Source organism: Hippopotamus amphibius, chromosome 3 (genome assembly GCF_030028045.1).
Source record: "Hippopotamus amphibius kiboko isolate mHipAmp2 chromosome 3, mHipAmp2.hap2, whole genome shotgun sequence".
Taxonomy (NCBI): domain Eukaryota; kingdom Metazoa; phylum Chordata; class Mammalia; order Artiodactyla; family Hippopotamidae; genus Hippopotamus; species Hippopotamus amphibius.
The window spans coordinates 84,834,945-84,849,090 of NC_080188.1; the positions used below are offsets into that span (position 1 = coordinate 84,834,945).

The 14,146-nt window shown below is 37.1% G+C and overlaps 1 protein-coding gene across 1 annotated transcript; it reads left to right on the top strand.

Moving 5' to 3' along the window:
* Window positions 1–6,775: 6,775 nt before the first annotated feature.
* Window positions 6,776–14,146, top strand: FGB (fibrinogen beta chain). Its single transcript, XM_057727787.1, has 9 exons — window positions 6,776–6,902; window positions 7,133–7,153; window positions 9,526–9,717; window positions 10,198–10,381; window positions 11,320–11,547; window positions 12,081–12,194; window positions 12,552–12,677; window positions 12,902–13,187; window positions 13,796–14,146. The coding sequence occupies exons 1-9, from the start codon at window positions 6,798–6,800 to the stop codon at window positions 14,025–14,027; spliced, it is 1,488 nt and encodes a 495-aa protein (XP_057583770.1). The 5' UTR covers window positions 6,776–6,797; the 3' UTR covers window positions 14,028–14,146.

Below are 14,146 nucleotides of genomic sequence, written 5' to 3' on the forward strand. Positions count from 1 at the left end.
ATGTGACGTAAGACTCCGCGCACGCGCTGGTCGCCCGCTGGCCTGCTGGACCAAGGGGCGGGCCTTTCGCCTCTGGGGCCGCCTCTGGGGCGGAGCTTCGGGACTGCGGAGCGGAAGCTGGTGGAATCCCGTGGCTGAGGGTTTCACTGGCTTGTGCAGAAATCTTGAGGTGATACCGTCTTCTGCCTTACTCTCAGCCTTAAATATTTTGGCTTAGGGCTGTGGTTGTTTGCACTCTGTTCTCTTGAATCTTAGTGCTTTTTCTTCAGAAAACCTAAGCAATCAGTTCTAGGGATTCTTTGAGGGTCGCCTCCCTGATTTACGTCGCCTCCCTGGTTTACGTCGCCTGATTCCGCTACTTGGTTCAGTTTGACTGGAAGCATTTAGACGTCCTTGTATCTTGGCGCCGAAAAACAACTCCACTTACCCTGTCCATTAAACACTTGTTGGGTGAATATTGCGGGATGGTTTCAATGTGAGAAATTTTGGGAAGGATTTTGGGTTTAACAGCTTATGGCAAAGTCTCAAATTTATGTTCCGCTAACAGAGGTTCTTTTTGTTTTGTTTTGTTTTTAATCTCTCAAAAATGGCATAACTCTTGGCCATTTCCTAGTTGTCTGATGATGAATGTGGTTTCAACAATGCCAGGGTACAGCTTGTCAAAGCTGGTGGAAGAAAAGCACAACTGCAGGCTAGCAATTTTTATGCATGTACAGACTGGTGCCAAAGGACTGGCATTTTGCTTTATACCCAGGTAAAATCTACAGTTTGGGGTCAATCGTGCCTATTTTTCCACACAAGAAGGAAAATTGATGGAACTGCACATTTGTGAATTTGAAGAGACAAGCATTTTACTGGTTCTGTTTGTTGTTTAACCATAGTCACTTTCCACAGATCTTGTCACTAGAGCATGTTGTGTATATTTTGAGAGGGGTAAAAATCTATCACAAGTATAGCAGTGTGAATTGACTATCTCATTTAGGAATTAATTTTATTATTATTATTATTTGGGCTGCGTTGGGTCTTCTTTGCTCCGAGTAGGCTTTCTCTAGTTGTGGTGAGTGGGGGCTACTCTTTGTTGTGGGGTGTGCAGTCTTCTCATTGTGGTGGCTTCTTTTGCTGTGAAGCAAGGGATCTAGGCACATGGGCTTCAGTAGTTGCAGCATGCAGGCTCAGTAGTTGCCATGCACAGGCTTTATTGCTCTGCGGCATGTGGGATCTTCCCAGATCAAGGATCAAACCCATGTTCCCTGCATTGGCAGGTGATTCTCAACCATTGCACCACCAGGGAAGTCCCAGGAATTAATTTTTAATTCATTACAAAAATTAAGGTCATGCTTCTATTTGAAAATACAGTAATCTCTGAATTTAAGTGTAAGTTTGGCCTTAAGAACTGATTTTCTATAACAGTGGGCACTGATGGTCGGCCTTGAAATGAAATGCCGTAATTATAAAATATATACTTGGGAAAATAAGTCAGAGTATTCCTTACCTATAGAGAGAAATAACTATACAAAAGAACATGACTGTCAAAAGGCAATAAAATTATAGAAAGGTAAGATTCTAATATATCTATGGCAATGTAGATAAAGAAGATGTGGTACATATATACAATGGAATATTAGCCATAAAAAAGAACAAAATAATGCCATTTGCAACAACATGGATAGACCTAGAGACTGTCATACTGCGTGAAGTAAGTCAAACAGAGAAAGACAAATATCATATGATATTGCTTATATGTGGAATCTAAAAAAAAAAAAAAAGGTACAAATGAACTTATCTACAAAACAGAAATAGAGTCACAGATGTAGAAGATAAACTTATGGTTACCAGGGAGTGAGGATGGGGAGGAATACATTGGAAGATTGGGATTGACATATACACACGGCTACATATAAAATAGATAACTAATAAGGACCTACTGTATAGCACAGGGAACTCTTACTCAATACTCTGTAATGGCCTATATGGGAAAAGAATCTAAGAAAGTGGAGATACGTATATGTATAACAGATTCACTTTGTTGTACACCTGAAATTAACACAGTATTGTAAACCAAATATACTCCAATAAAAATTAAAAAAAAAAAAAAAAAAAAAAGCAGCAGCAGCATCCCTGTCCTGGCTGACACCTAGAGCTTCCGTATTTGAGCAGTAGGGGTCGCTACTGCTCTTAATATGAGTAGGAGGCTTGTTCCCAAAAGCACACGTGGTGAATACTTTATTAATGTATATTATTGTCTGTTTGGTGAAACCAATAGTACAAATTTTAAAGAAAGTCTCCCTTCATTATTTAAGCTGATTTCTTTTTTTACTCACCAATATAGGATATCTCTTTATTCTCTTTCAAAAATCAATAGCTTTTATATATGCAGTTAAAACATATAATGGGGGAAGATCTCATTTATAACAACAATAAGTGAAAAGTATGCAAGTCATATGAAAAAAGCTTAAGGAACATAAAAAAGAAGATTTGAATCAATGAAAATGCATACCTCATTCTTGGATTGGATAGAAAGACTCAAAATTATAAATGTCTGTTGTGTCACTAATTTAATCCTGGGCACATTTTACAGAAAATACTGTTGATTTAATTCAAGACATTGTTATTAAATAGTGAAAGATTTTTTAAATGAATGTTATAAAATACTCTAAATAAAAAGTTTTCATTTTCTACAGAGTTTTACTGCTGGAACTATATATTTAATCACTTTAAGTGATTTATTGCATTGTTTAAAAATGCAGCTTCTGTTTCCAATGTGCAATTTAAGTTATTTTTTTTTAAGTCAGTTTGATTCCCAAACATTTGATCTTAACTTTCACTTTGAATTAGTTCAGCAAACCCCAGAAGCCATCTCAGCCTCACTTACCAAAAGATAATGGGGTGGGGGTGGGGGGTTACTGTTTAAAAGGACAATCAGGTGTCTCACAGATCTGGCAGAAGAATCAAACGGTGAAGTTTAGAAGTTTTAGTGGCTTCAGCTGCTCAAGTTGGTAGGCTTTCTCTCTAGAATGCTGCCATGTATATGACATCAGGCCAACCCACCTAATTATTTCCTTTGCTTATTTCCTTTGCCAGCATTAAATTGGGAGAGAGAAGCTGATAGGGCTAGCTTAGGAAAGGGATCTACCCCTACTCAGTCACCTGTGGCCAGAGGGTCACGGTATCGCAATACTAACAGGACTGCAGGAGCCCCTCCCCCTGCATTTTAGGGGGCATTCCAAGAGAAGGGGGCAGCACACCAATTGGTGTTGGTCACAGCCTTTGTGGTTTTAAGTCTAAAGTGATAGAAGCAAAAGAGCAGCTCTGTCTTTTCTCTAGTTCCCTGTGAGTGGCATTGGGTTGAAGGAGAAAATGTCCTATTTTTCTCCTTATTTCCGCGGTCTGTATCAGCTTCCTTAAGAAAATCAAACTGACATTGACCAAGTCAATAGAAGGAGACTTCCCATAAGCCCCTACCCTTCTTCCCTGCAATGTGCAGATGCCAGCCAATGTGCAGAGGCTAACCAATTATGGCTATCACTGCCACGCTAGTCTCAGGCTTGCACATCAAAGTTCTGGTCCAAGCTGGCTTCCCATTCTTCAGTATTAAGTTCGGGGTAAGAGAAAAAACAAAACCAAGAAACCCACAAAACCTATGCCTGTTTAGACAATGAGAATCAGTATTTCATTTCATTTTTCATTCAATCATTCACTCATTCTACGTTCACAGGCTAGTTCAACGGATATTTGTCAAATACCTATCATGTGCTGAGTGTCTGATACAAACCATATAGACGTTCAAATCACAGGTTTCGAGGCCAAAAGCCTCTTCCTTTCAAGTCGTTTTTCCCTTGGAAGGAGGTTAGTGTCCCTAAGTTACTGTTCCCAAAGCCTCATCTTTCCTGGTTCAGCACAGGGTCTTAGCTTCAGCACATATAAGTAGTTTTTATTTTCTGTCTTCCCCTCTAGACACAAGGCTTCATAAAGACAGGGCACTTGTCTATCTTGGTGACCAAAGTATCCTTGGCCTCTAGCATAAAGTAGGTGCTCTATAAATTTTTGATGAACACAAACTGCCTTGTGTGCTGTAACTGGGCCTGATTTGAATTGTAAAAGTATCAACAACGAATGTGTTGACCGTCAGCTCTGGCAAGTCCGCCCTTCTTGCCAGAGCGCTGCTGGGCAGGACAGATTATTTCTGTTTTTTCTGTCACTGATTTACTGCCCTTGACTTACATAAGGGGATCAGCTAATACGAAGAACCCAGCACTATTGATCTAAAAACGTAACTGAACAAATAGTCCTCCCTTCCTCCTCCACCAATGGCATCAACATTTTAAAAAATGTAGTATTTTATAAAGCAGAAACTCTGCAAATTATTTCTTCCCTTTGGAAACATGGTAATTTACTTTGTAATGTTAGGCACTTGAAGGTGTTAGTATAGTTGTATATAACTATAAAAAATCTAGCAAGAACTAGAATTAAAGAAATTGCATCAGCCATGCCTCTCACACAGACATGAATATCCAACCCACACCCACATATTACAGTGAAAATGTAAGTGAAAATAAAGGCTGAGGATGGGAATGCCCAGCTGAGACACTGTAGCCTCAAGAAAAAGTGCTGGCCAAAACAACAACAGCAGCAAACCCAAAAGGTGCAGGTCAATTCTTTATCATGTTTACATTTTGTTGGGCAACATGGTCTGATGGTCACAGAACAAGGACTGTCTGGTCAGACAGACAGGTTAAATCCTGGTACCAATACTTACTACCTGGGTGTCTTGAGTACTTAACCTCTCTGAGTCTCTGTTTCATCATCTGTAAAACTCAAAGCAGATAAATGATTATCAGAGCTTTGTATCTGAGGTCTGTTTCAACGAAAGCTAGTTCACTCATTCATTCTATGATCTTTTATGAAATGCCTACTGTGGTCTGTCTTATTCATCAGCTTCTAGCACACTGCCTGTCACATAGGAGGCCCTCAAGAACTATTTGTAGAATGAATGTTTAGTCTCTGGTCTTATGGAATGTAAATTCTAGTAATTTCCTTCCACCTTCCTGCTGAGGATGACAAGAATGCCTGTCAGAGTAGGAAAAAAGTGAGACTGTAAAGGAATGTTCACTTTAATGTTGTACAAGGTACCGTAATATGCTAGAAGAAACAAAAAATTCACAAACTTCTGGAAATTAAATAATGGTTCTATTGCTAGTTGATGTAATGTCAGTGCTTGAAAATGAAGATAATATGATCATGTTACCTCAAAAGGAAAAAAAAAATTTAGTCTTCTTAACAGTGTCTTTTTAAGTCAGCAAGAATCTGATATCATTAAAATAAAACCCTGTCCAGATGATTAAAATAAACTCTTTCTCAGTTGCATTTTGAAGGGACGTATTATTGCATCTTCTCTTAATTGACACACACATACACACACATCTGCTTTCTCAGTGAGAGTGTGTATTCTTCTAAGAAAAAGTAAAACTAAGCTAATCTTAAAGGATAGTATTTATTCAGTACTAATGAATGAGACATAAATTTGGAAAAATTCAGCCAACTATTTTACTTAACTTAAACTCAACACTCTGCTTTTATAAATTTGAGAGGAAAGGATTTTGGAATGCAACTTATATTACCTAGAGAAGAAAGAAATTTAGTGTGTTTCATACCAACATCAAGAGACGGCTTCAAAGCATTGTTTAAAACATATTCTCCTGATCCAAACCTGGATAACCTGCTATCTCTTTAAGAAAGTCACTTAAAAAATTTAACAACAAATGTTTCACTTTCCATACCCCAAAACCCAGAAAAATGCTATAAAGAGCACACTTGCTGGGATTTTTGTTGTTGGCTTTGGTTTTACTATTGATTCTTGGAAGAGCTGTTAATCCTGCTTGCAAAAAACAATGAAAAGATAAGAAAGGTGCATTTGTTAGCTTATAGGAAATTATAAAAGGAAATGGTGCCTGAGCTTCTATTTGAAATAGATATATGAAGGCTTCATTAATGTTAAAATAACATTATTTTTATAAATATTGTTAATATAATGTAAAATATAAAAATAAAATGTTAAATATGCATCCAATCATCACAATAATGATTTTGATTTAGGAGTCTGTAATATACTAATTGTTTTAATAATGTTTAGAATTATTTGAACATTTTAACATTTTAGTAAAGAACAAAACATGAAAAGTGGTCAGAGCAAAAATAGAAGACTGCCTTTTCTTTTTCATGTTTGTCTATCATAGCATAAGGCATGAATATTATTGATAATTTTATTACTTTGATTAATGTCTGAAGAGAAGATGAACACGTGGTGATATTATTCTTCAGTTTAATGGCCTTTTTGAAAACTGAATTACAGGATTACCTCAAAACAACATTTATGGCAAACCTTTAGTGAGCTCACAACGTTAGTGGTGCCTTGTAAGAAGGTCCAATTTTTTGTGCTTAGATTAAAAAAGTTTTTTTCCTCACACATTCTTTGGAAGCCTGTGTAACATCCACGTTAATTTACAGGAAATGTGATACACAGCTCTTTTAGGAATATCCCAATTTCCCATCATATTGTCCAATTAAATGAATTTGAGGAACTTTGGTGTTGCTAAACTCGGCCAACAGAGAAGAGTTGTATGACAAGTAAATAAGTCTTGCTGGGAAGATGTTGCTTAAGGGATAAAATGGTTCAGCCAACTAGTGAACCAAAAAATTAAACGTTAACTAAGGAAGGTTACTATGTGTAAAGGCACCTCTAACAGAGGATTCGGGTATATATAGGACTGAAGATCTTTCAGTTAAGACTATCACAAAGGATGGCTTCTTGGAACTGCCAAAAATTTAAAACCATGAAACATCTATTACTGCTACTACTGTGTGTTTTTATGGTTAAGGCCCAAGGTTCAAGTGACTACGATGAGGTGACTTTTAAATATCATTATATTCTTACTAATATTATTAATATAAAATATAATGAAAACGTAATCATATGTGAATATTTATTTTAATGAAATTAACATTGATTTTAGTTATGAAATTGAATTGTTAATCTCTAGGACCTATTTTATTGAAAGAATGTTGCATTGTCTTTCTTACATAAAAACAAAATAATAATGTCTCATTTTCTGGTTTTTCCTCTTCATTTCCCCAGGACGGAGATGACCGAGCTAAGGTAAGATGTGTTTTTGACTGTTGCTATCCTGAGTACTATAATTTTCATTGAGTTCTAGTGATATGTTATTACAATTTGAGAACAAATACCTGAAAATGTCCCAGACTGTAAAATAATAAAAGAGCAGTATTTTTAAAGAAAAAAGCTGTAGTAGCTAGGCGGCTCTTCGGTGAAGGAGGGTAACATAGCGCCCCTCAAATTACTGGCTCTTTAGGAATGAAAATTGTAAACTAAATCTAAACACAGAATAGATCAAGTGTGGTGTGGTGGTAGAAGATTAAAAATTGTTTTTTTAAATGAGAAATTTATTTATTGCTATTATTAGCGGTTATGAAATATATCATTCCGTTTAATTTATTCATTTGCAGAACAGTTTTTCCTCAGGTACTGTCTTGGCTGATTCACTCCTACTGGTTTGAAGATGTCAAAAATACAAAAAGCATTTAGAGAAATGAATATTTAAAGAATTTAAATTTTATTACCAGATGACTTCTGATCAAATTTCTTGTACATAGCATAGTATCGCCATACTAGAAATAAAAGTACACGGTAATAAATGGAGTGATTCATTTTGGATCACTTGTTGAATTTGAAGGGAGCCTCAGTGTTTTATTTATCAAACTATACATATAAAAAGATAGTTATGTGGTTAATTGACTTAGGTAAGAAAAATATAAAGAATGTATTAGAGTTAACTTTTATAAAGTACTTGGCTAAGCACTTTTATATTCCTGGTCACCAACTAATTACACACAGACAGTTTACTAGTTTAGCCTTCCAACTGGATTTTCTAGTTTTAGTTATTTCAATAAGTAGTCTTCACAAACTTCATATAGTTTCTTTTGAAATTTTTAACATTTTTCATTTACTTTTCTCTAGTGAAGTTAGGTCACCAACACTACCTCTTTAATTTTATTCTAAAATAAAAAGGAAATATTTTTCTTCTGTTATAATTTGATTTGTAATAAACAGATGAGTCACATTTCATATAATTCCTGTCTGGCTGGGACCATGTCCTTGACACAAAATATGTGTATTTCCCACAAATCTTCATACATTATTTTTTTCTTGCAGCCACACATAACATATATTATAGTTTAATTTCAGCAGTTAAGCAGGGGAATCTGGGACCAACTTGCCTGGGTTTAAAGCCTAGTGCTCTCCCACTAAATGGTAAATATTATTGTAACTTACTGAATAGATGACAGTGAAATTCCAAACTCATTCAATGACTTCTAGGCCTACAAGATAGCTAAAGAACTTAGTCTCTGCTGCAAATCTAGTCATTTGTTAATTTGTAATTAAGCCCCCAAAGGTGTGATTACTGATAAAGGTCATATGATGATAATATGACCATCCAAGCCAGCACTTTTGTATTGCATTGCATATTTTCCACTTCACTATCTTTTAATGTAATATTTTTTGATTAGCAAATAATTTTAACTGCACTGCACATACCTTGAGAATTATTTTAAATATGAGAAAATCATGGTATTTGATGGAGGCAATCATGTAGAAAATTTCATGAGAATGGTTTAACGATTTAGTTGATAGAAGATAAGATTGGAGTTAGTAGTGGGAAAGCCACTTACACTGCAGTGTCTGTTATGTGTGATTGCAATAAAAATAATAATACCAACTTAATATGTGCCAGGTAGTCTTCTAAGGGTGTCATATCCAATAAGCCGTTTAATCCTTAGAATCATCTCATACGGCAGATACTGTTATCATACCTATTTTACAGATGAAGTAACTTGCCCAAGATCTTTATAGCTAGTAAGTGGTGGGGGTCCAGACTTGAAACCAAGCAGTCTGGCTCCAGAATACCTTATTCCTCTTCAAACATGTTAGAGTCAAATGTTGTCTTATTACAAATAAAACCTAAGTAAATTTTGCTTTTAATAAATCTGTATTGCCTTTTAAATATTATTATATAGGAGTTAGCCAAATGAATCATCAATACATAAAAGTTGAGGGTAAAAATATAATTAACAATAATTACAAGAATTTAGTAATCCAAGTGGCTTGAGAACATGAACGCCTCCTGACAGTATAGATTTCTTACTATTTTGTGTGTTCCAACATATAGGTTTTGGGAATCTGAGGTCGTTCCCTTTCATTATCTGATGCAACATTTTTTAAGGTCTCTTTTTAAAAACTACCCCAGGCACGATAGCTTTTTGTGCTGTTTTTCTTACTACTGTTACTGAAGAGACCTAAGGAACCTATTGATTTGTCAACAACAACTAGCCAATTGATGGACCTTAAGCAAATCATCAGTCATTTGATAACCTGTTACAGAATGAGGGTGCTGGAACAGCTACATCTAAGATCCTCTATAACACATTTTATTTCTACCTGGTTCCCTAAAGTCTCATTTGCGTGTCCGTGGTCATCGACCCTATGACAAGAAGAGGGAAGAGGCTCCCAGCCTGAGACCCGTCTCCCCTCCCATCAGCGGAGGTGGCTATCAGGCTCGTCCAGCCAAAGCAGCTATCGGCCTGAAGAAATTGGAGAGAAAAGCCCCTGATGCTGATGGCTGCCTGCACGCTGACGCAGACCTGGTGGGTGGACTCATGGCTCTGGTGGGCCTCCCATGCAGAAAAAGCCATTAGTCATCATGTCTTCCTGATGTTGCATTGACCTACATCATCATTGTTATTTTGTTTGTTTCTCTTGGATGTAAATACAAAACACAAACTTATCGGGGCTTGGGCTAAGGGAGCTTTTCTAGTTTTCTTTGGTCTGGGCCCAAGATTACAAATTAGGACACATGGTGTTGCCTCTCCTTTGGTACTTTGCCCACTTTGTTCAGATGGTAATGTTTTCATAGCCTAATTACCTCTGTGCTGGGGTAAGGATTATTTTTAATCTTTAGGGGAATATAATGATGACTCTAGAATTTCTGGTCTCACATAAAGGAAATCAAATTGAGAGTTTTTATATTGGTGAATGATATAATTGAATTTTCACTACATGCTATTTTTACCAATATCCACAACCCCAATCCTTCATCTGATGTTGGCTCTTTTCTTTGTTTGCAGGGCGTGTTGTGTCCTACAGGATGTCAGTTGCAAGATACTTTGGTAAAACAGGAAAGACCAATCAAAAAGAGTGTAGAAGACTTAAATAGTAACATAGAGTCTCTTTCCCAGACCTCTTCTTCCACCTTTCAGTATATTACTCTGCTAAGAAACGTGTGGAAAGATAGGCAGAAGCAAGCAAAAGGTAGATATTCCTGTTTTCTGTTTGATTTTACTATAAAGTTGAAACTGTCAGAGTGCCATGGGGATGCACAATTCTTAGAAGATTCACTTTTCTAGATGAGCCTAAATAGTGCAATATGAGCCTGATTACCCCAGGGTCCTCAAGTAGGCATCTTCACCTGCAGCTTGTCAGATAAGCACTATGCAACTCTTATTCCCAGTCTGGCATCAGCAAGGATGATTCTCTATGAAAATTTTCATTATGAGTCCTTATTTTTAGTCTGTAAGAAATGTGTGACTCCGAAGACAATATAGTCACGGAGAAAAAATTTAGCACTTATAGATTTAATATTTGAGGTTTTGAATAAAAGCGTGTCCATGATATACTCAGTTGAATTGCGGATAACGGTCCTATCCTTTGAATCTTCAGATCTGGACTTTGTGTGCTATTGGCTTGGTGGTCAGGAATCAGCTAGTGAGCGAGCCTGGCATAGGCATGTCAGGGAGTAGCCTGCCCAAATTTGGACATGTTTCAAAGGAATCATGGCATTTCATGATATTATGTATTTCAAGGCTCTGCTATACTTAAGCAAAATGGATAAGTAAATCAAGTGTATCTACTCCATAAGATGTTAAACTTCTAGATGGAAGGCCGAAGTACTGCCTTCTCTTCTTTTCCTCACCAAAGTAATAAACAACTCATTGTATTTATCATTAGGCGTAATTTTCAGCTTAATCTAAGGTAGATTACTATTATAGTAACGATACTATATGTTAATTTGTGTATGCCATGGGCCAAATACTTCCCCTAAGTACAACTACATATCATGACTGCCCAATGTTCATTCAGGGTCTCTTAGTTTATTCTTGGAAAATCAAAATCACAATTGTATAGTTGAGTATGTTTCGTTTTCTTGGAGAGAAAATGCTAACCATTCCTACATAATTTCATTTTTCCAGATAATGAAAATGTGGTAAGTGAGTACACATCACAGCTGGAAAAGCACCAGTTATATATAGATGAGACTGTGAACAGCAATATCCCAACTAAACTTCGTGTGCTCCGTTCAATTCTGGAAAACTTGAGAAGCAAAATACAAAAATTAGAATCGGATGTCTCAACTCAGATGGAATACTGCCGCACTCCATGTACTGTCACTTGTAATATTCCTGTGGTGTCTGGCAAAGGTAACTAGTTAAGTCACATATTTCTAGAAGGTTCCCAAAGAACTCACATTCTAATAATAAGAGAACTAAAAGAAGTCCAGAGGATTTTCCCAACAGATCCTAGTGACATCTCAGCACATCATGAAGATGTCCCTAGCATGCCTAATGCATTTATCAGTTTTTCATGAGTAGGAAGGAGTGTAATGATGGTGGTAGCTCCACAGGTGTAATGTACATGCTTACTTGAGTGGATGGTGGAACCGTGGATAGATGTAGGGATTTCTCCATCAAGTGAGTTCTGGAAGTTTATGGATCTCACAGGACACAAAAGGTAGAGAAGGGCTTTTTCACCCCCTTGGCAGATAGAATTCTTCGAAATTGAGTTTGATTTTTAGTAAAAGGAAGATTCAGTTTCTACAACATATTCTCAAATGTCTAAAATAAAACATTCTTTAGTATCTATGTAATGAGTTATAAAATTGGTGACTAAGTCCAATTTGGTAAGGTAATGATGTTGTAGTCCCTCAATATAATCTGTTATATTATGGTTGCAGAATGTGAGGAAGTTATCAGGAATGGAGGTGAAACATCTGAAATGTATCTCATTCAGCCTGACAGTTCTATCAAACCATATAGAGTATACTGTGATATGAAAACAGAAAGAGGAGGTAAGTGTTTGGTAGCTTTTGACCTATTATGCTGAAATTATTTTGATACCATAAAATGCCAGGAAATAAAACCTAGCTTTAACATAACTTATAATAAGCCAATTGATTTGGAATTCAATCTGATATTTTAGAAGTTATAAAATATCTCTGATTCACAATTTGGGGTAATATAAAGCACTTGCATTTTCCAAAGATTTTGCCAGTTTTCCTCTCACGTTTATTTCCTTATTGTATCTATTTTGGAGCACTAAATATCAGTGCACATAAATTAATTGGACAAGGAATTCAGACATTGCCCTCAAAGTGACATTACTTGTTAGTGGTTAATGTGCATTATTTTGTTTCTTTCAACCAAAGGGTGGACAGTAATTCAGAACCGACAAGATGGTAGTGTTGACTTCGGCAGGAAATGGGATCCGTATAAACAAGGATTTGGAAATATTGCAACCAATGCAGAAGGGAAAAAATACTGTGGTATACCAGGTAAAAACAGAGAGTATAAAATAAAATCATTCTTTTTTAGATGCTTTTTTTTTTTTTTCATTTAAAAAATAGTATCGGTAGTCTGTTTTTAGGAGTTTTAGGAGGTTAAGAAGAATTACCAAAAAAGTATAAAAATTAATGATAAGGGAGGGGAAAAAGGCAGTTTTTCTCTTTGTTTTCAAAGGTTTTGTTTTTGGTGAGATTTTCTCTTATTTTTCTTTTAGGTGAGTATTGGCTTGGAAATGACAAAATTAGCCAGCTCACCAAGATGGGACCCACGAAGCTTTTGATTGAAATGGAGGACTGGAAAGGGGATAAGGTGACAGCACTCTACGAAGGATTCACTGTGCAGAACGAGGCCAACAAATATCAGCTCTCAGTGAGCAAATACAAGGGAACAGCCGGCAATGCCCTCCTAGAAGGAGCTTCTCAGCTGGTGGGAGAAAACCGGACCATGACCATCCACAACAGCATGTACTTCAGCACCTACGACAGAGACAACGACGGCTGGTAGGTGCTGGTCCTTCCCTCCTGCTTTCACCGCCGCTGCCAACATTGCTGCTTGGAGTCATTAATGATAGCTAATGTGATCACTGACTCTCATCTCTTGGGTACTTCCTATGTGCCAGCCACTGTACTAAGCTCTTTCTGGGTCACTCGAAAGCACTTCAGCTATCAGGTTGCCATCACTCTCCTCAGTTTCACAAATGAAGATCAGAGAGATTCAGTAATTTACCCAAAGTCACATAACCGTAAAAGATACAACTGGAATTTGAGCACAGTTACTTTCTAAGTAGTGAGTAGTTGGGTATCTGTGTCTCTGTATTGGACTGTGTATACTGAAACCTCCATCTTGTTCTCCAGGGATCTGTAACAGGAAGGGATCTGAAAGCTATCATTTCGGGATAAAGTGAGGAATATAGATGAATGTGTCACATAGGCCCAGTTCTCTCCCTTTCTTGCTATAGGGCAGAGAAGGCCTTTGGTGTATTATTGTGACTTCACGTATAGAACCAGAGGGAAGGGATGCTGCACCCAGCACTGCTCTGTGGGTACTTTGCAAAGAATTAACTTGAGAGCACTGCAGTTCTCATAACCCCTAACAAATTTCCTTCCAGGAAAACTACAGATCCCAGAAAGCAGTGTTCTAAAGAGGACGGCGGTGGATGGTGGTACAATAGATGTCATTCGGCCAATCCAAATGGCAGATACTATTGGGGTGGCTCTTACACATGGGACATGGCAAAGCATGGCACAGACGACGGAGTGGTGTGGATGAACTGGCAGGGGTCCTGGTACTCGATGAAGAAGATGTCCATGAAGATCAGGCCCTACTTCCCAGAGCAATAATCTCCCCACACAGAGATGATTGTTCTTCCATATGTAACAACACTTTTGTATATCATGTCATCAGAATTTTCTTTCATTCCTTATATCCCTCTAAAGCTATCAGAATGTAGTAGGCATGA